The 27,422-nt window shown below is 38.5% G+C and overlaps 1 protein-coding gene across 4 annotated transcripts in view; it reads left to right on the forward strand.

Moving 5' to 3' along the window:
• Positions 1-15,738: 15,738 nt before the first annotated feature.
• The window catches only part of LOC106053688 (acetylcholine receptor subunit alpha-like 1), a 96,223-nt gene continuing 84,539 nt past the window's right edge, over positions 15,739-27,422 (forward strand). For all 4 annotated transcript variants that reach the window (XM_056014305.1, XM_056014320.1, XM_056014298.1 and 1 more), the window contains exon 1: positions 15,739-16,279. In XM_056014305.1, coding sequence (XP_055870280.1) covers positions 16,064-16,279 — 216 coding nt within the window. In that variant the 5' untranslated portion in view covers positions 15,739-16,063. The remainder of the gene's footprint in view (positions 16,280-27,422) is intronic.

Consider the following 27,422-nt stretch of genomic DNA (forward strand, 5'->3'; position numbering starts at 1 on the left):
AACCTGCCTACACCTAAGTACCTACTCGTAGTATTCCATGAAGTTGGATATTAATGATAATTTCAGATTTACCTATTTAGAATTCCTTTTTTAGGATTTACAAGCTAGGATTACCAATTCAGCATTATCTACTAGGTAGTACCTACTGAAAGCTATTTCCCATGCTAAGGGTTTAACTCTTATATATGACGATCATTTTGCTAAGGAGACATAACCCTAGCTCCAGTTCTGATATCTTTCTACAGACAAGTTTCCAGTTTCCAATATTACGTTTTACTCGGAGAAAAACTTCTTGTTCCCCCCCCCCCCCTACAATATTGCTTCTTTTTTTTTCTCGACATTCTCTTTTATTTCCTCCCAGTCATCGACCGCTACATGTTATCTCTTCTTTCTTTCATCTCTCTTTCACTCCGGTAAATTTTCTAGTCCATAATTTCAGCTGGGGGGGGGGGGCTAGCTCTCTCTTGTGTTGGCCATTGATCTGAGCCTTCTCAAAAGAAAGAGGAGCATCCTTGAGATATAAAGGTCGCAATAGAGGCGTATGATAAGTCCTGTAGACCCTGGAGCGGTTAACGCCAGCTTCTGACACCAATGAGACTGGTGGGATGTAACAGATGTTAACTAGGACGAACCACTTAAAGTGCCCAATGAACTGATATGTTTTAAAATCTTCTTAGATGTATTTTTAAAAACAAATATAGGGAAAAAAAGAGCATTGTTTAGGCATGATAAGTTATTCACGTTTTTAGAGATTTTCATCTATGGCGAAAAGACTATAAATAGCTCGTTTTTATTTTTATTTTCGGTATATCCGGTGTACAGAATAATTCAAATGTTGTTAAGCTATATTTATTTACAATACCTCATTCAAATGTTGTTAAGCTATATTTATTTACAATACCTCATTCAAATGTTGTTCAGCTATATTTATTTACAATACCTCATTCAAATGTTGTTAAGCTATATTTATTTACAATACCTCATGCAAATGTTGTTAAGCTATATTTATTTACAATACCTCATTCAAATGTTGTTAAGCTATATTTATTTACAATACCTCATTCAAATGTTGTTAAGCTATATTTATTTACAATACCTCATTCAAATGTTGTTAAGCTATATTTATTTACAATACCTCATTCAAATGTTGTTAAGCTATATTTATTTACAATACCTCATTCAAATGTTGTTAAGCTATATTTTTTTTACAATACCTCATTCAAATGTTGTTAAGCTATATTTATTTACATCGTCAGTGACTTCTCAAGAGCATGCTCAGACTTTGGCCTTACCATCAATACGAACAAGACTGAAGTCTTATATCTACCTGCTCCTGGGAAAGCCTACTCGGATCCAAGCATTACTATAAATGGACAGGATATAAACGCAGTGGACAAATTCACATATCTTGGCAGCACACTCTCCAGAAATGGAAAAATCGATAGTGAAATCGACCTGCGTATCGCCAAGTCCAGTGCATCCTATGGCAGACTGTCTACAAATGTCTGGAACAGACGTGGTATCACCACAAACACCAAGCTAGGGGTCTACAGAGCCGTCATCCTCCCTACATTGCTCTATGCCTCAGAAACATGGACAGTGTACAGTAAACATGCAAAGAGACTAAACCGCTTCCACATGACATGTCTGAGAAAAATACTAAATGTCAAATGGCAAGACAAAATACCAGATACAGAAGTCCTTCGAAGAGCGTGTCTGCAAAGCATCCACACAATCCTGATGCAGTCCCAGCTGCGATGGGCAGGTCACGTCTACAGAATGGAAGACCACCGCATCCCAAAACGACTCTTGTATGGCCAACTAAGCGAAGGAAAGCGCTCGCAAGGTGGGCAAAGAAAGCGCTTCAGGGACACCCTCAAAGCTTCTCTGAAGGCGTTCAGCATAGACCCTGGCACCTGGGAGACAGAGGCACACGACAGAGCATCATGGCGTCACGCTGTGAAAACTGGCGCACAGGTTGCTGAGGAAAAAAGAACAACGCAGGCAGAAGAAAAACGCCAGAAAAGAAAAGCAAGACAAACGACACTAGCTCCAGCTGGAATAACCTGCCCAGTGTGCAGCCGAACATTCCGGGCTCACATAGGTCTCACCAGCCACATGAGGAGGCATAAAACCCAAGTGCAAAGCCCTCAGCCCCCTGGATGACAAAGTGGTCATCATCGAACCACGATGGACGAACTATATATATATATATATATATATATATATATATATATATATATATATATATATTTACAATACCTCATTCAAGTCAGAACTTTGTGGAACCTGGAACCTGGAAAACAGATATCAAAAACGGCTCCAACGATTTTTCTAGAAATTTAACTGTGGATGAATATTGCTGAGAAAAGAATTACTAGCTTATTGGCCACACGAAGAACACTCTGCTTCTGTTTGTAAGTACATCTAATAGAGATTACGTCTAGATTCTAAATCAGATATTTGTAATAAAGGTACCAATAGATAATTGTATTATTATACTATTCCTACTGGCCTAATTGGTAGAACCGTGCGTTCAAGAAGCTGATGGTTCGATCCCCTATTTTAGCTTTTTTTTTTCTATTTTATTTTATTTTCAGTTGTTTAATGGAGGTATTGTTTTTCTTGTTACAATTTAGTTGGAAACAAGTTAACTCAGTGAGGAGTCCTTGGCATTTTTTAGCTTATCGTTATAAAATCTTCATGTTTGACAAAAGTCTATCAAAATTGCTATAGTATCTACATCAAACGATGTTAAATGGAATGCATATACTTGTTGTCATACTGTAATCTTTCTGGTTTATATTATGATGAATAATTACTTGTTTTTCCACAGATAATAGTAGAGGTCAGAAACGTTACAAAATGTTTGATTTCGTATTCGTGTAGTCACAGGAACCTGGAACCAAGACACTCTCAACCACAAGAAAAAATAATTAAACTAATGGTGAACCAATCTATTTGCTTTTCAATGTGATAACAGCAGCAGCCCTTCCGCTATTGATATATCGCCTTGTAAAAAAAAACTAAAGCCAAGAAAGCATGATAATGTCAGCCACAAATCTTGAGGCTATTACCTGACTGCAAGACATCATTTCCTTGACCAAAACGTGAATGCTCCATTGTGTTTTGTATTTCATAGAACTCGAAGTAAAGACATTCAGTAGTACTGCTTAAACTTGTTTATTTCTTCTTTGTTCTTTTTAGCGCTCATCTAATCATGGGGAAATAGGAGAAGTAAAGAGAGAGAATGAGAGAGAAAAAGAGAGAAGAAGAGTGGTAGAGAGAGAAGAAGAGAGGGAGAAAGTAAGAGACAGAGGATGAGACAGAGAGAAAAATAGAGAGAGAGAAAGAGAGGGAGACAGAGAAAGAGTGCGAGAGAGTTAAAGAGAGAGGGAAAGAGAGAGAGAGAGAGACAGAGAAAGAGAAAATGAGGGAGAAAGAAACAGAGAGAGAAAGAAAGAGAGAGAGACAAAAAGAGAGAGAAAGAGAGAGATGGAGAGAATGGTGGATTTTAAGTTTAAAAAAAAAGAAAAATATAAGTATTCAATGTTTGTATTTAAATCCACTTTGTTCTCTTCAGTCAGAGTTGTATTAGGGCTCAGATCTACGTGTTCTTGAAATGAAGCTCCTACTTTGCATTTTAAGTTTTTGAAAACATTTTAACTTGTTCGTCTCTTTAAATTATGCATGGGATTTTTGTTTCATTATTAATTTTAGAAAATTAGAAATCTCAAAAATTGATCCTTGCGAAAGCTTTAATCAACACATTAGCTCTAAAAGATTAGAACACAAAAGACGGGGGAGTTTTTGGTAATTAGAAAATCAGCTTTAATTTGAAAATAAAATTATTTGAACTGCTCAAGCAGAAATGTAAAAACTTACTCCAAGAAACATAATTGTTATGCTTTATAGATGTACCGATAAAAGATTGCTCTTCATTACATTAATATTATAAGAAACTTTTTTGTAGTTAAAATAAGTTACAAATCTTTGACTATCAACCTTTTCTTCAATGAATAATCTCAGCACAGTGTAAAAATAGTTCCCCTTTCAGACCTTGCGATCTATAGGGCCGATAATGTTAAGTTCATCTGTTTCTTTGGACGATGGTTAACGAGCAGGGTTTCATTCAGGCACGCACAACGTCCAACTGCCTTAACTGTCCCCAACTAAAGTCATGATGGACACAGGGGTCCCATAAAAATGCTTAAAATTCAAAATTACAGTCTTCATTGAGATTCGAGCCCAGGACCCCAAGTCAAACGCTTAACAACTTAACCACCGCGCCCCCTACAACGTAATAATATTTGAGGTCAATTCGCTTACAAACAAATCACCAATGATGTTTTTATTTTTAGGTTAGTTATAATATTCCCAAAGCTTTTTTTTTTTAGGGACATTATTATATTCATTAAAACTATTCTATGGCTTCAAACTACCTGTAGAGTGGTTTCTTTTTGTCAAGTATTTAATATTTCTCTCTTTGTGATAAACATTGTCATCTAAAATGTTTCTAGTATTATACATTTACGTACGACAGAATTACAGTTTATATATTTTTTTTTCACGTCTCTTCGATAGATCTTTAATTAAAATTACGTTAAGTTGCCTAGCCCTCTTTAAGTCTCGTTAGATGACCAAGTTGTAATCATTATTGCACATCTCTAGTTAATCTGTTTCTCAAAGAAGATGGATGACGACTTCGCCATGTCCAAGCTGCACTTAATGAGACTTAAGAGAAGACTTGCCGGCCCCATTTCTCCCCTTGCCTGTCTCCAGAAGTGGCTCAAACTAATTGAATGCATTAGATGGAAATATTTAACTGGAAGATTTTGTGTTCTTCCGCCCTCATGGCGCCCCAAGGTGAAGGTCTTTTATTATTGATTAACAACATAGACTTGTTCTTGCCTATGGGAAATTTAAAAAAAATAAAAGTGTTCACAGATGTATCAGAAGATTGGGTTCTGATCAAAGTAGTTGAGGTATGCTTAAGTGCTCTACGTGTGCGTGTGTGGGGGGAGCTGAGGGGTAGGGTTGGGGGTGGACGATAGAACGGAAGTCCCAGGGATGAAAAAAAATGTGGGAAATGTAATTGTTTTCTGAGATTTAAGTGAGATAATTTAAGATCTGGTTGGTTACATTTCTTTGAAAATAATTTATATATATATATATATTTATGTTTTCTTTTTATATCACTGTCATTGCTAAGAACCTGATCTTTCTACATGGCATCAGGATATAAATTTAATAAGAGCTTGCCCAGATAGCCAGATAGAGACAAGTGGGTCATATAGAGGCGACCAAGCGAACTAATATGACATGTTGTGGATTGCAAGCCGCTTTATCTTTTCTTGAGGGACTGGAATGTTACGCTCATGCTCCAGTGACCGAGAATGTCATTTAGAACCGACACTTGTCCTCAAAACGGAACACGTCATTTAGTGTATAAAACAAAGCAGACATAAAACAAAGCAGACATAAAAACAAAGCAGACATAAAAACAAAGCAGATATAAAAACAAAGCATGTATAAAAACAAAGCAGATATGAAAACAAAGCAGTCGTAAAAACGGGCATCAATTATAAAGCAACATTTTGTTTATTTGTTATTTACTGATATCCTCGGAAATAAAGACTACTTGCCCAAACCTTCTGCAGGACGGCAGAGGTCACAGCGGGCAGAGTTCGAACTCATGACTATTCGGATGACAGTCTGAAGTGCATCCGACAAGACCAGGCATGACATCAAAAAGAACAGACAACATCTATTAGTGTGCGGTATCCAGTCATTTGTTCCGATAGTGTGACTGATAAATCTTAGTTTCTTTTCACTAGCATAAGATTGGCAAGGCGCAAGGCCAATGGCAAGGCCATTAATTCTTAAAAATTATTTGAAGACTTTTTGAAGATAGACGAAAAGAAAACTTCCAGCCGACATTTTCTGTTTTGATTTGTCGCAAAATATGCAGGTCACAACTGGGTCTGTGTGATCACGTGACAAAAGTGTGCTCAAACCAAATCTTCGGAATCGAAAACATTACCTAATTTATAGCTTATATAAGTCTCAGTTCAAAACTGCTAAGTAATAATAATCACGGGTCTATGATCATAATGAGTATATCGCAGGAAAGGAATTACATTATACTCTATTCAACTCGTACCTTCTTGGAATATAAAACCTAGGCGGACTTGGGTCTCAAAAACGGCTCTAACGATTGTCTTAGAATTTAAGACTGTTGATGTATGTCGTTGAGAAAAGAATGACCAGCTCTTTGGCCACACTGGGAATACTCTTAGTTTCATGGTTATCATTGTTCAAACAATAAAAAAAAAGAAATTAAATGTGACTAGAGAACTAGAAAGTGTTCATGATGAACAGACTCTATGTCTTCGGGTATTTCCACATTGAACCTTTATTCATTGAAGAGTTGAACACATTAATGTTCAGAAACAGTCTAGAGCTGTAGGCCTATCATTAGAAAATTTATTAGTCTAGTTAGTTAACCAGGTTTTTTTGTTGGGGAGTGGGGGGGTTAGGGAGGATATGGTGAGGTAAGCAATGTTCCTTTTTTTAAAATCTAACATTTATTAGTTATTAACTACAACAAAAAATCGTTCATTAAGATATATAAAGGAGGGAGTTTTTTTTTGTGTATTTATTTTTCTAGTTTAAAAAAAGTAATTGATAAATAGTGAGAATAAATTTCACATTTTAAAACATGAAGTATGAATTTTGATTTCATGTTTTCTCAAACGAACAAAGAACCAGTAACACAAGACAAGCTGGCGGAATATAAGCTCTTCCCGGCAAGGCGCACACACCAGCCAGGGCCGGCCTTAAGCATAGGCAAACTACGCGGTCCCGTACTTCATATAGGTGGGGCTTCGCAAAGACATTTCTTTAGAGAGGAAATAGTGAAACTTGTCATCAGTGTTCATGTCTGAGCAGGTGTTAGATGCTTCGTGTTTAGTTATTTAGTTTTCTAGTTCATTTGTGGCCACCAGATTCATTTCGCCCAGGGCCTCCAATTATCTTAGGACGGTCCTGCACGACCACCAAGGATCCCCTTAAGTATACTATCACCTATCACTGTACATATTTCTTTTTCAATGTATACAATATTTCTAAATGGCCTTGCACTTGCAGACAAGCAAACTTTTTTTTTGGACAAAATATGTGAATTCTCCAAGCCATCTTTTTTGTGTTTTTCGTTTGTTTGTATGTATGTCTATGTATGTGTGTGCATGTAAGTGAGCGACTTCATCTTCAGCACACCCCTCCCCCAAACACAAACACATACTACATACGCGCATTTAACTATAAAAGAAAACAAGTATCCAAATCAATACGCCATTTGCTCAATAAATGTAACATCGTTGAAATCAGCGTCTCGCTAGGCCTAACATAACAAGCAAGAATAGACAATGACATGGTCCCTTTATTTAAGATCTCTAAATAAAAACGATAATAATGTATACATGGTCTCTCTAATTAAGATATTAACTTATACATGGTCCCTCTAATTAAGATATTAACTTATACATGGTCCCTCTAATTGAAAAAGATAGCACTGTATTCTTTCCCTATACTTAGATGAAGATCTACTGCAGTCTATACAATCTAGAGCAGTGATGCCCAAAGTACGGCCCGTGGGCCAGATCTGGCCCGCGACGTGGTTCCATCCGGCCCGCAGAAACGTCGGCTGAAAGATTAGAAAATCCCCTCATTTTTTTTCCCACAAAAAACAACACAAAAACAAACAAACTCGAGAAATGTATCTTACCTACGTTAGGGCCCTCTAATGGCCGTTAATCTTTGTACGTTAAAAAAATGGGAGAGTTGAAGAAACTACAAGTGGAATTTAGAATCGCCCAGGAAAAGTAACGATAATAAGTCACATATTTCATTTGTATAGAAAATGTAGCCGTTGTTGTATTCTATAACAAGATAAACGTCGTTATAAAACAAATATTACATCATTCTTGGTTTGAGCAGCGGCTAAAAGGAGTTTTTAAACTACGCCCAAAAATTGGAGGATCGATGGGAATATTTACCAAAAAGAGACAAGAAAATAAATGAGTCGTTGGCTAGGTAGCTATAATTTTGCTCACAATTTAAGTAGAGAAATGAAACCAGTTCCCTACGCATAAAAAAAATGCCATTAAAAAGATATGCCATTTTAAAAATGCCATTAAAAAGATATGCCATTAAAAAGATATGCCATTAAAAAGATATGCCATTAAAAAGATATGCCATATCTATGCCATTAAAAAGATATGCCATTAAAAAGATATGCCATTAAAAAGATATGCCATTAAAAAGATATGCCATTAAAAAGATATGCCATTAAAAAGATATGCCATTAAAAAGATATGCCATTAAAAAGATATGCCATTAAAAAGATATGCCATTAAAAAGATATGCCATTAAAAAGATATGCCATTAAAAAGATATGCCATTAAAAAGATATGCCATTAATTAATGTAGGCACAGTAAGTAGTAAGTACTAGATCCACTGGTTTCTATTAAAATTCTTGTAGGTCAATTTTTTTTCGATTTCGTTCCTGTTCGGTCATATGGCCCGCGACACGAGTGTCGGAAATTAAATTGGCCCGCAGCTTGAATTAGGTTGGGCACCACTGATCTAGAGAAATAGACAATAGACAGTAAAAAAAAAACAACACTATTAATACTTCATCTATTTTTGCCTCTTTGCGTAATTTCCATTGGATGTCTATTTCTTTCTCTGTCTTCAAGTCCAAGCGAGAGTTGAGACTCAGAAATTGTTCCAGCCGTTGGGAATAGCTCGCTGAAAGCTTGATATGCACATTCGTGATAGCAGGGAACTCGTGGAACCCTTTCACATCGTCTGCTGGATGACGTTCTACACAAATTGTCGCGCAGGACAAAATTGACATGGATTTTTCCCTGGACGCAGCTATTTAGTTCCGCATTGAAAATATCTCAAATGTGCTTATCATTTTGTGAGAAACGTTTTTTTTTTTCCCATATAAGTTTTAACGTCCACTACACTTCTGTCACTTTTTTCCCTTTTCAAGGCAGCTTTTTTTTTTTTTTCTTTACATTCACATCTCAAAGAGTTTTCTTTAATCCTAAAATTGATGGAAATTGTTTTTCTTCCCCTATGGTTGCGTCCACTTAAGATTTCCTTTCGTTTTGGAAAAATGTTTTAGAAATGCAAATTTTAGAAGAATAGAAAGACATAGAAAGAGGGGGGGGGGTATAAAAGAAAAACACGTGACAGGAAGAGAATGTGGGACAGAGAAATAGAGAGAAAGATAAAAGACAGAGAGAGAGAGAGAAAGAAGACAGAGAGAGAGAGAGAGAGACATGAGTGGGAGAGAGAGCAGTGTTTATAAAGAAAATGTGGATGTTGAATTGATCGTCCCTAAGACTAGAATTGTCTAAACCTAAAAGTTTTTTTTTTCTCTTGAAGACAAATCTGAGACGGCTCTACCGGCACTATTCTAAAAGTATTTGTACAATCTAATGATGGAGACATGAATGTGTCATTTATCTGATTGAAAGTGTCTCCCTTGTAAATGGTGGGTCTTCTAAATGGAAAGGGAATCGAATCTTGATTGAAACAAATCTGTTTTCAACCCCTCCACTTCCCATTAAAGTGACTGAATATAACCTATCACATATATTACAGATACTTACTAGATCTATATCAGCGAGGCAATACAATACGCTTTCAAAGAAGACCAGCTTTTCATCGCCTTGAAACTTTGTTAAAACATTAAAGCTCAATCCGTCAACTGCCTCTGAATGTTTCCAATCTGTTCGTCTGTTCTTGTAAGAACTCTTTAATGTCAGAGTTAAAAAAAAAAAGAAAGACAAGATAAAGAAGAAAACAATGAGCTAGTGAAAGGAGCCATGAATTGGCCCTGTATCAATCTAATTGCGAAAGTTATCGAACCTTCCCGAGTAACAAGCCCATAAACGAGTTAGTGTGGCCCCGGGGTTCAGTTCCTCGGGATTAATCTACAAGAGGTGAACGCCATTAAGGCGAGCAGGGTAAAGCGAGGTGGAGCTTGGAAGAGAGCCGTGAGATGGCCAAAGTGACTTTGTGACTCCGGGTCTGGGGTTGTTCTTCACCTCGACCTGTTTGAACAAGCCTCAAGTTACTGACGTTGTTGTGTTGGGCAGCCAAGGGGAGGCCATTCGGAGGAAGAAAAGAAACATAGTTGAAACGTTGCATTGTCCAATCAAATTGTACACCGAGGGTTGGCCAGATTTTATTTTGACTCAAAAAGGCATCTTTACAAGGCTAATTTCGTCCAGTAGTCAGGTCACTTTATGTCCGTAAGGGTGAGCGGTCAACTAAGTAGTTTAGAAATGTTATCGTGTATCCATTTATTGATGTTGTATTCGCTAGTTCGAGACTTTGTTTATCTTGTGTCTTCCTGAATAGGTTCACTCTTTGTTATGTTGAAGTGTATTATTGTTACTATACTTTTCAATATTGCCGTGGACTGTCTCGAAATTTTGAGATTTTATTTGTGGTCTAACTTCCCCTGTAATAATTAACTAAAATCCTTTTTAAATTTGTCCTAATGTCTTAAATTGTATTGATATGGGGGAAAGCAATCAGAGCAGAATTAATCTTGTATTAGTCCTGAACTCAAGTGAAATAGGATGTTAGCTTTGATGACGTGTTTATCCAATGATTATGCCTGGTTCGGTTTGTTTATTACTGTGTCATTCCATATTTTTTAAAGAAAATCTTACGCCCTTGATTTTTTGGTCACTTTCAAATCAAAGAGGATGTGGTGTCCATATCTGCTTCTGGACCTCAGCCATATCTCCATCACAGGACACCAGTGTGAATGTATCAGCTAGTAAAGTGACTATTGAGCAACATTTTTACACAAAACCAATCTTATGTCTTGGTCATTATTTTTTTATGAACATTTTGTGTTGTTGTTTTTTTATCATCTAGCATCTCAATCAAATGTTTTCATTTTAAAAGTGACCTATTTGTCCACATTGAACTGGCCCACGTATTAAAATAGCCACAAAAATCTCTGCCAATTAGACATCACAGACATCTTGCTGACATCACAAAATCAATAGTCTCTGGCCACCGGCTAACTGACATTTCGTTGTCCAGTTGTAAAATGACCCTGGAGAAAATAGCGAAACATAATAGGTCACTATCTCAGTTTGTTAGTACCTGAACTAAATGTCAAGTAAGTTAAAGTCGATGGATAAAAAGAGAAGTGTATGAAGGAAAGGGAAGAAAACATATATCAAGAGATGTAGTTATGTAAGAAGACAGAGATAGAAAGAGAAATGTGTAAATAGATATATGTAAGGAGCGATACGTAAGGAGGGATAAGTAAAAAGAAAGAAGCAAGATTTAGTTATGTAAGAAGAGAGATGTTAGGAAAGAGAGAAGTAGGAAAAGAGAGATGTAAGAAAAGAGAGATGTAAGAAAAGAGAGATGTAAGAAAAGAGAGATGTTAGGAAAGAGAGAAGTAAGGAAAGAGAGATTTAAGAAAAGAGAGATGTTAGGAAAGAGAGAAGTAAGGAAAGAGAAATCTAATGAAAAAGAGATGTAAGGAAAGAGAGATGTAAGAAAAGAGAGATGTACGAAAACAGAGATGTAAGGAAAGAGAGATGTAAGAAAAGAGAGATGTAAGAAAAGAGAGATGTAAGAAAAGAGAGATGTAAGAAAAGAGATGTAAGAAAAGAGAGATGTAACAAAAGAGAGATGTTAGGAAAGAGAAGTAAGGAAAGAGAGATGTAAGAAAAGAGAGATGTTAGGAAAGAGAGAAGTAAGGAAAGAGAGATGTAAGGAAAGAAAGATGTAAGGCAAGAGAGATGTAAGAAAAGAGAGATGTAATGAGAAAGAGGGAGAAAGATATATTGAAACATATATTCTTAAATGGGAGATTTGTAAGAAGAGAGAGCTGTAAGGAGATATAGGTAAAGAGAGAATTGTAAGAAAAGTGTAGTAGATATCAAGTAGATATCAAGTAGATATCAAGTAAATATCAAGTAGATATAAAGTAGATATCAAGTAGATATAAAGTAGATATAAAGTAAATATAAAGTAGATATAAAGTAAATATAAAGTAGATATCAAGTAGATATAAAGTAGATATCAAGTAGATATAAAGTAGATATAAAGTAAATATAAAGTAGATATAAAGTAAATATAAAGTAGATATAAAGTAGATATAAAGTAAATATAAAGTAGATATAAAGTAGATATAAAGTAAATATAAAAAAATATAAAGTAGATATAAAGTAAATATAAAGTAGATATAAAGTAAATATAAAGTAGATATAAAGTAGATATAAAGTAAATATAAAGTAGATATAAAGTAGATATAAAGTAGATATAAAGTAAATATAAAGTAGATATAAAGTAGATATAAAGTAAATATAAAGTAAATATAAAGTAGATATAAAGTAAATATAAAGTAGATATAAAGTAGATATAAAGTAGATATAAAGTAAATATAAAGTAGATATCAAGTAGATATAAAGTAGATATAAAGTAGATATCAAGTAGATATAAAGTAGATATCAAGTAGATATCAAGTAGATATCAAGTAGATATCAAGTAGATATCAAGTAGATATAAAGTAGATATCAAGTAGATATAAAGTAGATATAAAGTAGATATAAAGTATATATCAAGTAGATATCAAGTAGATAAAAAGTAGATATCAAGTAGATATCAAGTAGATATCAAGTAGATATAAAGTAGATATAAAGTAGATATAAAGTAGATATAAAGTCGATAATCAAGTAGATATCAAGTAGATATAAAGTAGATATAAAGTAAATATAAAGTAGATATAAAGTAGATATCAAGTAGATATAAAGTAGATATAAAGTAGATATAAAGTAGATATCAAGTAGATATCAAGTAGATATCAAGTAGATATCAAGTAGATATCAAGTAGATATAAAGTAGATATCAAGTAGATATCAAGTAGATATCAAGTAGATATCAAGTAGATATCAAGTAGATATAAAGTAGATATAAAGTAGATATAAAGTAGATATCAAGTAGATATCAAGTAGATATAAAGTAGATATGAAGTAGATATAAAGTAGATATCAAGTAGATATAAAGTAGATATGAAGTAGATATAAAGTAGATATCAAGTAGATATCAAGTAAATGTCTCATACTTTGCATCTCAAAGACTTTGTCAACGGTTGGGATACATCAAACAAATATACAGATGAAGTGAGACTATTGCTCCATGTTCCTCCAGATGTTCTCACAAATAGTGTCAAATAACAATAAAATACTTTGCTACATAGACATGTTTGTCCATAGAAACAAAACCACAACTGCCTGCTCTACCCGCCCATCCAATAGTTACTTTAAAATGAATTTGTCTATAAGTATTGAGGATTTTAGCCCGTTACATTTTAATTAATGATCATTATGGAAGCTCATGTCTGTTTTAAACATTCCTGAATTTATCGCCTTCTGGTGAGATTGTGAACAATCTGTACCCACCGAAATTGGACCATATAAATATAGATTGGTCTTGTGGCGCCATTAGCTTTCTATTTAAACTATTCAACTAGACTGTAGCTTCTACTGCATATTTTGTGTCTAGAAAAATACCATGGAGATAGTTTGGTTTATTTCAATTGGAATTGATAGAAATACATAGTTTAAATAATTAGTGAAGTTCGAAAAGTTGTAATTATGGTTTTATCGGCATTGAGTTCAGGTCGTGGGTATTCGTCCTCTTCTTGTTGATACAAACACGTTGGTAACTTCCTCTATCTAATCAGCACACGTTTCCCCTTCAAAGTTTTCCAGCTGCTTACAAGTATTTGGTTGTATTAGTAGAAATGAATATTTTTGTCTTTAGAGCCATTTCTCTTTTTTAATGTAATACTAAAAACTTTCAATTATCTATTTAAATGTCATACTTTGTGGTCCTAGTTTTTGGTCCTAGTCCGTGATACTAGTTCATGGTCCCAGTTTGTGGTCCCGGTTGTCGTAGTTCATGGTCCCAGTTTGTGGTCCCGGTTTGTGGTCCCGGTTTGTGGTCCCGGTTGTCGTAGTTCATGGTCCTAGTTTGTGGTCCCAGTTTGTGGTCCCAGTTGTCGTAGTTCGTGGTCCTAGTTTACGGTCCCAGTTTGTGGTCCCGGTTGTCGTAGTTCATGGTCCTAGTTTACGGTCCCAGTTTGTGGTCCCAGTTGTCGTAGTTCGTGGTCCTAGTTAACGGTCCCAGTTTGTGGTCCCGGTTGTCGTAGTTCGTGGTCCTAGTTTACGGTCCCAGTTTGTGGTCCCGGTTGTCGTAGTTCGTGGTCCTAGTTTGTGGTCCCGGTTGTCGTAGTTCATGGTCCCAGTTTGTGGTCCCGGTTGTCGTAGTTCGTGGTCCTAGTTCATTGTCCCAGTTTGTGGTCCCAGTTGTCGTAGTTCGTGGTCCTAGTTTACGGTCCCAGTTTGTGGTCCCAGTTGTCGTAGTTCGTGGTCCTAGTTTACGGTCCCAGTTTGTGGTCCCGGTTGTCGTAGTTCGTGGTCCTAGTTTGTGGTCCCGGTTGTCGTAGTTCGTGGTCCATGTTTGTGGTCCCGGTTGTCATAGTTCGTGGTCTTAGTTCATGGTCTTAGTTTGTGGTCCTTGTTCGTGGTCCTATTTTGTTGAACAAATAGTCTAACGGTACCAGTCAGTCTTAAGTTTAGTATAAAACTAATCAAATGTGTAATTGAAATAAAACGCTACAATTCATTTTTTTTATAAATTACATATTAAGTTTAGCGCAGAATTGTTCTTTAATCTAAACTGAAACCTGTGTCTACTCTTGCACGGCCTTTATAAAACTTCCCAGCAATGAGCTGCTTGTCTTAGTTTCTACTTGTGTTTGTATTTCCTTACAAGTCGAACACATATGTTTGTATTAGTTTATTTTTACTGGGAAGATTTTGAACATTCCTCAGAATCAGTCAAGTAAACCCACCTCACACTCTCACACTCGATCACACACACGCTCACATAAGCAGCAGAGACCAGGTCTCTGCTAATGTTGTAAAATCATCACTCTATTACCTCTCTTTCTCTCTCTCTCTTCTCTCTCTCTCTTCTCTCTCTCTCACACACACTCTTCATTTATCCGTAAAAACTTTAGACGTCATAAGATTCACATACGAATTGGAAGTGATTGTCAATCCGGGCAGTCACTCTTAACACCTGTCGCTAATTAAAACCAGATTCAGCTTCATCTACACCTGTTACCACAAATCATACCGCGTCTGTTAAATAGTCCAAACATCTTTTATTTCCTGTCACATACATATTTCATTCATTTTTTTTTTTAGACAATACGATTGATAAAGATGTGCGATCCATACTTTTGTAGGTATTGTGATAACAAAAAAAATGGGGAAAGGGATAAAGTACTTTTGTAATTATAGGAGCACATAAGATATAGAATAATATGACTATTCCTCCCTTTAATTTTAAAGTTATGCAATTGGTATTATTCAACAGTTATTAACACCTATAAGAAATTAATTGTACTGTAGTTCTTTGTTGAAATTACTAGAATGATTAAAAGTCTAGGTTTAAACAAAGCTTTTTAAAAATCATAAAAATAAAGTTTTGAAAATAATAATGTTTTGAAAACAGTAATAATAAAACAAAAAAAAAATCAGTTTTGATTGCCGCCCCTTTGCTGCTACCCGGCACCAGGTGGCGGCGCAAGCGCAGACAGAGCATGGAGGAAAACTGTGTTGTGTTTCTTCTCTCCCTTTCCCCGGCCTAGCGCCAGCCGATAGTCGACAGTGTGGCTGTGTAAAACCTATAAGCCGATACAGTGTTCAAACCTTTCTTTACACTCATCGTTAAGGAAGAAACACACATAAAAAAAAAAGCTGTTACAGAAAGATTTATCCAAAGGAGTGTTTACCCGACAAATAACGTTTACAAGCAGTGCGTGTTGCTATTGTGTCCCGTCAGAGTAAGTTTTTATACTTGTTTACTTTCCACAATTTGGCGTGTGACAGCGACGAAGGATCCATGTGATCGCTGTGTCACTATGACTTGCAGCTGATGGCCATGGGGCTGCCTGAGTTGTCTTATCTGGGCATGGTCAAGAAGTTCCTCATCGTCCTCATAGCCGTCTGTGAGGCGAACGACGATGCCAAGCGCCTGTACGACGACCTCCTTCTGAAGCACGGCTACAACAAGCTGATCCGGCCGGTGGGCAACAACTCGGACAAGCTGGTGGTCAAGATGGGCATCCGGCTGTCCCAGCTGATTGACATCGTGAGTACTTTATACGACTAAGTGTTACACTTTGTTGCTACTCCTTGTAAGTTAAACCTAGTAACCACTGTGTTCTCCGTTAAACTTACGTATGTTAACTGCATTGTTAACACACATGATTTGGAGAGAGCGTGTTAAGGAAAGAAGGGGGGGGGGCATGGAGATCGATCTTGTTTTGAACCATGTGTTGCTCTATTTATTCTTTCCTCCGATCTCTCTTTCCAGTAACATTTTTTCCCCTCCAAAGCCTACCTTTAATTCACGCGTGTACGTCTAACTGCTCACTCCGTCATTCATTTTTTCACGTGCGTTGGTACTCATAAACCAAGCCACCTGTCGCCTTCAGCACATCATTGATACCCGTCCGTTATCTTTGTACCTCCCTCCCCCACCCCCGTTGCACTTCCCTCTTTGATAACCGTCCGTTATCCTCATCTATCCTCAGCCCCTCTGCTTGGTATGTGTGTAAACATGAGCACATGTCCACAGTGGCACATATCACACTGTGAAATGTACACAACTAGTTGTACGTATAGCATAAGACACAGCAACATTTGTTGTACAATAGAGTCCAGCACACTTTCAGGTTTACACATACAAACACATAAGTATTTAGACATACGTGTGCTAGAAATTATGTGTACCTAGGAGTACAGTTGGTAATGTACTTACAGACATGCTGGAGGCTTCCAGGCCTATTCTTTCTATTGCTTCTTTCATTCCAAACCTGTTCTTCCCCATCCTACATCGTTTTGTTTTGTTTTTTCCCTTTTTCTTCCCTTTCAGTGACCTACTTTTTTCTTTCTCCTTAAACGCATGTCTCTTAAACCACGTGACTTTGATGTAGTGTGTAGAGTTAGGTGTGTAAAGTTGTGTGTATTAAGTTGTGTGTGTAGAATTGCGTGTGCAGAATATGTATGCTGTGGCGAGACTTAACTATTGCCAGTTATAAGATTGTCAACATGACTTATTATTGTTTGGGTATTTTCTACATTCATAACGACAAAGGCATTTTGTATTTTCTACTAAGCCAGTTTGTAATCAAGGCTTTCAATTCAACCATTCGCTAAATGTAAAAATGTCCACCCATATCTCAGACTAAATACACTGTCCATTTTTTACATTTCATTCATGGGCTTTACAACTCTAGTTCTGCAACATACACTTTGTGTCTCGCAAATTTAATAATAATTAAATTACTTGAACTGTTTAAGTTTTAGAATTTGAAATTAATTAAATTTACTGATGCAAACAGTGCTTTCCTACGGCGCCATTGATGACCTTGCTGAGGGTTACATGAATAATTATTAGCATTCTTCGTCATAACCTTCTCTTATTTAATATTGAAATTATAATTTCAGAACTGGAACTAGGAAATGGATGAATATTTGCTTTTATTCGTTTGATTTCTTTCAGTTCTTTTTATTCCGTCGCGACTTGCACTTCTGAAGAAAGCAGGGCCCCTTTGGCTAGAGTTGAGAACATCTGAGATGAAACACTTTTGTTTACAGAAAGCAAATATATGGAGAGATTCCACGAAGCAGGAAAATGAGTGGGTCTCACTCAGTGCAATGTTGACACAATCTGTTGGGTGTACTGTGGATAGAGCAATCTCTTTGAGTGTCTGTGTGTGTACAAAAAAAAATGACATGATATAAAGTACACATTACATTTGTGTGTACAGACGTATGATCTGGTGATGGAAGAGTATGCTGAGGTAGTCGCTTGGATGTTTCTGTGGATGAAAGAATGAAAAGAATAAAGATAAGGAGAGAAAAGAAAAGGAAAGGAGAGAAAATATAAATTAAATAAATAGGTGAGAAAGAGATAGACAGGAAAGAGAGAGAGAGAGAACAAGAAAAGAGAGAGGAAAGAGAGAGAGAACAAAAAAAGAGAGAAAATAAAGAGAAAAGAGAGAGGAAGAGAGAGAGAGAGAACGAGAAAAGAGAGAAAAAAGAGAAAGAGAAAAGAGAGAGAAAGAAAAGAGAAAGAAAAGAGAAAAAAGAGAGAACGATAAAAGAGAGAAAATAGAGAGAGAAAGAGAAAAGAGAGAGAATACAGGAAGTTTATATTTCTATTCATTGTCTTTCTTTAACGACACTTTCCTGCTTAGCTTGCTGACTGTGTTATGGTCCATTGACTTTTTATATATCAATGGGGGGGGGGGGGGAGTATCAAATGTTCATATAATCCAAATGTCATGTTTCTACAGTGTCGTATGTTGTACATTGTTAAAGAACATATTGTTCACTTATGCTGCTCTCCGAAAATTCTTAATTTCTATGTCGAATACAAGAACCAAGATATAGATTTGAACTAGAATCTTTATGGCTGTCAAATTATCCTTTAATTCAATTAGAATATCATTGAAATGTTGTTTTAATTATTTATCCCAAGGCACATTTTTTGTTTGTTTGCACTACACATCGTTGATTCTGTTCACTTCAGTCTGTGTCTCTGTCTTTTCCGTCTCTGTGTGGCATGTTCCTCGGCAACTCTCTCACTTGCATTGATACTAGTCGGATGTGGTGGAATACCAAACATGTTAGATAACCCATGACAGAGATTCTGTTCAAACATTCATACATAGAAATATATAGGTTAGAGTAGAAAAAGAAATATTTCATAGCTGAAGTTGATGTGTGAGTTTGTGTTTGTTTGTTTGTGTCCAAGCGAGCCCTGCTGGGTGAGGAGAGGCATGGAAATATAAAACAAAAGACGCTAATAGTTCTACATTTAGATAGATCAAGAGAAGACAATCGTTACATTTTACGTTGAGATTTTCTGATCATTTCATAAAATTGGGTCTTATGATCCAAGCCTGAATCTGCTCAACATACTCACACAACAAAGCAGTCACTGACTCCTACACTATGCTTCAAAAGTTGTACACTTGCTGTATCTGGCGTTTACCTCAAAATATTAAACATCGTTCACAAACCAAGTTTATTTGAAACATTTTATAATTTTGATTCTTTTATGGCGATATTTCCGTGTTATCCACGTGATTCATGGCGATATTTCCCTGTTATCCACGTGATTCATGGCGATATTTCCCTGTTATCCACGTGATTCATGGCGATATTTCCGTGTTATCCATGTGATTCAATGCGATATTTCCCTGTTATCCATGTGATTCATGGCGATATTTCCCTGTTATCCACGTGATTCATGGCGATATTTCCCTGTTATCCATGTGATTCATGGCGATATTTCCCTGTTATCCACGTGATTCATGGCGATATTTCCTTGTTATCCATGTGATTCATGGCGATATTTCCCTGTTATCCATGTGATTCATGGCGATATTTCCCTGTTATCCACGTGATTCATGGCGATATTTCCCTGTTATCCATGTGATTCATGGCGATATTTCCCTGTTATCCATGTGATTCATGGCGATATTTCCCTGTTATCCATGTGATTCATGGCGATATTTCCCTGTTATCCACGTGATTCATGGCGATATTTCCCTGTTATCCACGTGATTCATGGCGATATTTCCCTGTTATCCACGTGATTCATGGCGATATTTCCCTGTTATCCATGTGATTCATGGCGATATTTCCCTGTTATCCATGTGATTCATGGCGATATTTCCCTGTTATCCATGTGATTCATGGCGATATTTCCCTGTTATCCATGTGATTCATGGCGATATTTCCCTGTTATCCACGTGATTCATGGCGATATTTCCGTGTTATCCATGTGATTCATGGCGATATTTCCCTGTTATCCATGTGATTCATGGCGATATTTCCGTGTTATCCACGTGATTCATGGCGATATTTCCCTGTTATCCATGTGATTCATGACGATATTTCCCTGTTATCCACGTGATTCATGGCGATATTTCCCTGTTATCCATGTGATTCATGGCGATATTTCCCTGTTATCCACGTGATTCATGGCGATATTTCCCTGTTATCCACGTGATTCATGGCGATATTTCCCTGTTATCCATGTGATTCATGGCGATATTTCCCTGTTATCCATGTGATTCATGGCGATATTTCCCTGTTATCCACGTGATTCATGGCGATATTTCCCTGTTATCCATGTGATTCATGGCGATATTTCCCTGTTATCCATGTGATTCATGGCGATATTTCCCTGTCATTTCCATGAAAAAAAATTCTCAAAGATTAAATTTTTGTCTGGCAAAAGAAAAAAGAATTATCTCAAGACATTAAAATAATAAAATCAATGTTTAAACAACAATTATTGTCTGCAGAGAATCTTTCAGTGTCCATCTCAGTGTCTATCTTAGTGTCCATCTTAGTGTCCATCTCGGTGTCCATCTAAGTGCTAATTGCAGATGGACTTAGAGATTGTAACCTGGGTGGCACAAATCAACCCAGTGTAATGAAAAGATGATATATATTTTTTAGTATTATTATGTAATTGTTTAAATATTTGTAAAAGTTCTAAAATATATTTGTAAAACTATCAATACCTTTGAGCTATCCTAGCATTAAAAGATTCAAATATTGGCATTGATTCTTTTACATTCTGTTTCAAAATTTTACATTAATTTATTTTGGCCGTTCTATGGCTGTACTCATGTCTCCACAATCTGGCCACCGTGTCTGTTTATCAATTCTGTTAGGCTCAAACTTTTCTATCTGTATCTTCAAATTACACACTTCTTATTTAAGCAACCGATATTATCTCAATATCGTAATGACCTCTGCGAATATAGACAAAGACTCTCCCTCCCTCTCCCTCTCTCACCACACACACACAGACACACACATATATACACACACACACACACAGAGAAACAGACACATGCTGTCTAACCCTTCTACCTCATCCCTATTATTATATTTTAATCATTGAATATTTACTTTCAATGTTATTTTATAGATAATATTAAGTGTATAAATGATATATAGTGTATAAATTACATATAATATTAAAATGACATTTAGTGTATAGATAATATTTCACTATGACTTTGTGAACTTTTGTGCAGAAGATTCTCATCAGAGTATCTGTAGTTGTTTTACTTGCCTACACATACTGGACCCGATCTTCTTGGCCAGGTGGAGCTAGAGTCGAACCACCCATCATCAAATTAAGTCTTGTTGATGGAAAGGTGGCCAATAAAGTTGTCAGACTCCATCAACTTTCTAACTTCACAACTCAAGTTAGTTTGGACTGGAACTGATTCTAATACTTCTCAACGTTACATATTTTTTTTTAATATTCGTTGGTGATTGCTTCAAATTCACCTTTTATCTTTAAACAATTCATTGACATCGAGAGTGAAAATTAAAGAATTAGAAAATTCTATAAAGACTGCTGTAAATCACATATGTTGCTACACCTGATATAGATAAAGCCGTTGTCTTCTAAAGGTTTAAGTAAGTCTTTCCCGACCTTTGTTAATAATTCTTCTTTGGGTCTGAAAAGTTTGAACCGCAGCCTTTAAGCGTCTATTTAGCCAGTTTTTCCACGTATTCTCCTCAAAGTTAATAAGGTTAAGTTGACCCCGTAAAGCTAGACTTGCGAATGTTTCCTAGCAGTGCCTTTGTTGCTTCTTCCTATTTTAAGCTTATCAAAGATTTGATTTCCTTTGGCACAGAGTCTTTCTGCACTGCAGCAAAAGTATTGCCTGTTAAGTTTTTGTTTCTATATTTTGAACCAATCAGAATTCCCCAGAACGCGCTTTGTTGTTGTGTAGCTATGTCATGATCACAATGGAGTACTGCCGATTATGAAGCTGGTCTTTTTGCTCCATTGTCCCTTGATAAACTGGTACAAAGGGCAAATAGTAGGGTTTAAAGAACTACTTCTTTGTAGACACATATTTTAGTCTGCAGTCAAAGACACTAACTTCAACAAACTTTCCTGTGAATATGGTCATAGTCCATTGTCTACTGGGACAGCTCCTAAGTATCTGCAGTCTAGCATTTTAACTGTCTGGATGTTTGAACTTAGTGAAACAAACAACCAATAAAACAGAGGTTACTATCAATGGGTAAACGCGTTTGAAGCGTGTAAATAATTTTTAGGCGCCCAAACAGCTCATAGTAGACAGATATAAATCTTGTTAAACCTTCAATACATTTAACCTCGCGCTACAAGTAGGGCTACCTTGCTTCGAAACTGTAAAAAAAAAGGCTCTATGCATGAATACATTCTAAAAGACCCTCATTTAGTTAACACTTTGAGTCGAAATTTGAAAACTTGATGTTGATGTTTTAATCATTTCAGATTGATCATTTTATTGTATTATCACCTTTTCTTTTGTGTCGTCTCAAGTGTGACTGCTACTGGGTTCTGAGTGTTACTATGATTACTGAATGTTACAACTGGTTACCGAGTGCTACTACTAGTTACCGAGTGCTACTACTGGTTACTGAATGCTACCATGGTTACTGAGTGCTACTACTTGTTACTGAGTGCTACTACTGGTTACTGAGTGCTACAGTGGTTACTGAGTGCTACAATGGTTACTGAGTGCTGCTACTGGTTAATAAGTGTTACTTGATGTTACTCGATATTGTATCTCTATTGGGGCCTTGAAGTTCCAGAGCTCTACCTAACAAAAGCCCTCGGTGTGGATTTGTCATGTGTTGATAGATCTAAATATGTGATGTCTTACAACTTCTCAATATGAAGTGGATGTGCCTATAAATCTAGGGGCACTAATCCATGGATATAGCGTTCTTGTTTCAGTTGCCTGCGAGAGGTGAACGATGCATTATGGGAATTCATATCCGTATACTTCGTTATTATCCATTCTACATTTCTACGTCGTCAAGGACGCTTACAGTAGGTCCTTACACTGTACGTAGACTTGAAACTAAAGTTTATGGTTTACATTTTAAATGTTATTCAACAATCATTTGATAGAAACATGCGTGGCTTTGAAGGAGTGCCCATACTGTCTGAAGTATTAGTTCATATCTTATAGTTTGCTTTAATATACGAGTGTTTTACTTCACCCGCACATACCGTCAGGGCATCACACAGGCCCTATTGACCATCTTGCTCTATTTCTCTATGTCCTTTGCTTTAAATAAAATCTCTTTCAATGACATTTTTAAACTTTGTCTTCCCATCCCTTTATCTGTCCGCCTCTTCTTCCTTTTCCTGGTGCTGTTCCCTGAAGGAAGCTGAGAACTTTGTGATACGGCCATTAAGTTTTAGTTAGTGTTTTTTTTTACAGTGTTCAGCAGGTCATTATGTTTTTACTTGCTAAGTTGCTACTTACTGTTCAAGATTGTATCTCATGTCCCCGTATCGTACACCAGTTTACTTTGATGCATCAAGATAATGAAAACTATAGTTAAAGTTTAATTCCAACACTAAGTTGCAGAATGATATGATTTTAAGTAGTCCTGTTAAATAGAATCAAAAGAGTCAAAATGTGTCTTAGAGATATAGGCTAACTGAAAAACACATTTCTTTTGTTTTATTTTAGACACCCTTGACTGTATTAGTATTCAATGTTTTGAAATACTGGTTACCTGGTCATGTGGTTACCTGGTCGTGTGGGTTACCTGGTCTTGTGGTTACCTGGTCTTGTGGTTACCTGGTCGTGTGGGTTACCTGGTCTTGTGGTTACCTGGTCTTGTGGTTTCCTGGTCGTGTGGGTTACCTGGTCATGTGGTTACCTGGTCATGTGGGTTACCTGGTCTTGTGGTTACCTGGTCTTGTGGTTACCTGGTCGTGTGGGTTACCTGGTCTTGTGGTTACCTGGTCGTGTGGGTTACCTGGTCTTGTGGTTACCTGGTCTTGTGGTTACCTGGTCGTGTGGGTTACCTGGTCATGTGGTTACCTGGTCATGTGGGTTACCTGGTCTTGTGGTTACCTGGTCTTGTGGTTACCTGGTCATGTGGGTTACCTGGTCGTGTGGTTACCTGGTCATGTGGGTTACCTGGTCGTGTGGTTACCTGGTCTTGTGGTTACCTGGTCTTGTGGTTACCTGGTCTTGTGGTTACCTGGTCTTGTGGTTACCTGGTCTTGTGGTTACCTGGTCTTGTGGTTACCTGGTCATGTGGTTACCTGGTCTTGTGGTTACCTGGTCTTGTGGTTACCTGGTCTTGTGGTTACCTGGTCTTGTGGTTACCTGGTCGTGTGGGTTACCTGGTCTTGTGGTTACCTGGTCTTGTGGTTACCTGGTCATGTGGTTACCTGGTCTTGTGGTTACCTGGTCATGTGGTTACCTGGTCGTGTGGGTTACCTGGTCTTGTGGTTACCTGGTCTTGTGGTTACCTGGTCGTGTGGTTACCTGGTCTTGTGGTTACCTGGTCGTGTGGGTTACCTGGTCTTGTGGTTACCTGGTCTTGTGGTTACCTGGTCTTGTGGTTACCTGGTCTTGTGGTTACCTGGTCGTGTGGGTTACCTGGTCGTGTGGGTTACCTGGTCTTGTGGTTACCTGGTCTTGTGGTTACCTGGTCGTGTGGGTTACCTGGTCGTGTGGGTTACCTGGTCGTGTGGGTTACCTGGTCTTGTGGTTACCTGGTCGTGTGGGTTACCTGGTCGTGTGGGTTACCTGGTCGTGTGGGTTACCTGGTCGTGTGGGTTACCTGGTCGTGTGGGTTACCTGGTCGTGTGGGTTACCTGGTCGTGTGGGTTACCTTGTCGTGTGGGTTACCTTGTCGTGTGGTATTTACCTGGTCATGTGGGTTACCTGGTCGTGTGGTTACCTGGTCATGTGGATTACCTGGTCATGTGGGTTACCTGGTCGTGTGGGTTACCTTGTCGTGTGGGTTACCTTGTCGTGTGGTATTTACCTGGTCATGTGGGTTACCTGGTCGTGTGGTTACCTGGTCATGTGGATTACCTGGTCATGTGGGTTACCTGGTCGTGTGGGTTACCTGGTCGTGTGGATTACCTGGTCATGTGGGTTACCTGGTCGTGTGGTTACCTGGTCGTGTGGGTTACCTGGTCTTGTGGTTACCTGGTCGTGTGGGTTACCTGGTCGTGTGGTTACCTGGTCTTGTGGGTTACCTGGTCGTGTGGTTACCTGGTCTTGTGGGTTACCTGGTCGTGTGGGTTACCTGGTCGTGTGGTTACCTGGTCGTGTGGTTACCTGGTCGTGTGGGTTACCTGGTCGTGTGGGTTACCTGGTCGTGTGGGTTACCTGGTCATGTGGGTTACCTGGTCGTGTGGTTACCTGGTCTCTAGGGTTACCTGGTCGTGTGGATTACCTGGTCATGTGGGTTACCTGGTCGTGTGGTTACCTGGTCGTGTGGGTTACCTGGTCTTGTGGTTACCTGGTCTTGTGGTTACCTGGTCGTGTGGGTTACCTGGTCTTGTGGTTACCTGGTCGTGTGGGTTACCTGGTCGTGTGGTTACCTGGTCTTGTGGGTTACCTGGTCGTGTGGTTACCTGGTCTTGTGGGTTACCTGGTCGTGTGGGTTACCTGGTCGTGTGGTTACCTGGTCGTGTGGTTACCTGGTCGTGTGGGTTACCTGGTCGTGTGGGTTACCTGGTCGTGTGGGTTACCTGGTCATGTGGGTTACCTGGTCGTGTGGTTACCTGGTCTCTAGGGTTACCTGGTCGTGTGGTTACCTGGTCTCTAGGGTTACCTGGTCGTGTGGTTACCTGGTCTCTAGGGTTACCTGGTCGTGTGGGTTACCTGGTCTTGTGGTTACCTGGTCGTGTGGTTACCTGGTCGTGTGGTTACCTGGTCGTGTGGTTACCTGGTCGTGTGGTTACCTGGTCGTGTGGGTTACCTGGTCGTGTGGTTACCTGGTCGTGTGGGTTACCTGGTCGTGTGGGTTACCTGGTCGTGTGGTTACCTGGTCGTGTGGGTTACCTGGTCGTGTGGTTACCTGGTCTCTAGGGTTACCTGGTCGTGTGGTTACCTGGTCTCTAGGGTTACCTGGTCGTGTGGTTACCTGGTCGTGTGGTTACCTGGTCGTGTGGGTTACCTGGTCGTGTGGTTACCTGGTCGTGTGGGTTACCTGGTCGTGTGGTTACCTGGTCGTGTGGTTACCTGGTCTCTAGGGTTACCTGGTCGTGTGGTTACCTGGTCTCTAGGGTTACCTGGTCGTGTGGTTACCTGGTCGTGTGGTTACCTGGTCGTGTGGGTTACCTGGTCGTGTGGTTACCTGGTCGTGTGGGTTACCTGGTCGTGTGGGTTACCTGGTCGTGTGGTTACCTGGTCGTGTGGTTACCTGGTCGTGTGGGTTACCTGGTCGTGTGGTTACCTGGTCGTGTGGTTACCTGGTCGTGTGGGTTACCTGGTCGTGTGGGTTACCTGGTCTCTAGGGTTACCTGGTCGTGTGGTTACCTGGTCTCTAGGGTTACCTGGTCGTGTGGTTACCTGGTCTCTAGGGTTACCTGGTCGTGTGGGTTACCTGGTCGTGTGGTTACCTGGTCGTGTGGTTACCTGGTCTCTAGGGTTACCTGATCGTGTGGTTACCTGGTCGTGTGGGTTACCTGGTCGTGTGGTTACCTGGTCGTGTGGGTTACCTGGTCGTGTGGGTTACCTGGTCGTGTGGGTTACCTTGTCGTGTGGGTTACCTGGTCGTGTGGGTTACCTGGTCGTGTGGGTTACCTTGTCGTGTGGGTTACCTGGTCGTGTGGTTACCTGGTCGTGTGGGTTACCTGGTCGTGTGGGTTACCTGGTCATGTGGGTTACCTGGTCGTGTGGGTTACTTGGTCGTGTGGTTACCTGGTCGTGTGGGTTACCTGGTCGTGTGGGTTACTTGGTCGTGTGGTTACCTGGTCGTGTGGGTTACCTGGTCGTGTGGGTTACCTTGTCGTGTGGTTACCATGTCGCGTGGTTACCTGGTCGTGTGGGTTACCTGGTCCTGTGAGTTACCTTAATGATCTGCTTCCTGGGGGGACGTTCAAATTGGTCAAACAAAAGTGTATGAGTACTGAGTCCTCTCTGCCTGACACATTTATGTTTGTGATTGATAGTAATTTCCTCTATTCTTTATTAAGTACAACTTGATAGATGGAATATATTTTTATCTAGTTAGGAGCTAAATTTTAGGTCCGAGATTTAAAAACATCTGTTGATATTGTGGTGTTTCTTTGTCCTGACCCTAGCGCTTGGCTGATAAAACTGAAATAATCTATTTTAAATCCCATTGTAGTGTTAAACGTCAATGTGAGTCCATCAAAGTGCCTGACGTCGTGACGGTACGTAATGGCTAGTTGTTGTGGTGGT

This window comes from Biomphalaria glabrata, chromosome 1 (genome assembly GCF_947242115.1).
Source record: "Biomphalaria glabrata chromosome 1, xgBioGlab47.1, whole genome shotgun sequence".
NCBI classification, from domain to species: Eukaryota; Metazoa; Mollusca; class Gastropoda; family Planorbidae; genus Biomphalaria; species Biomphalaria glabrata.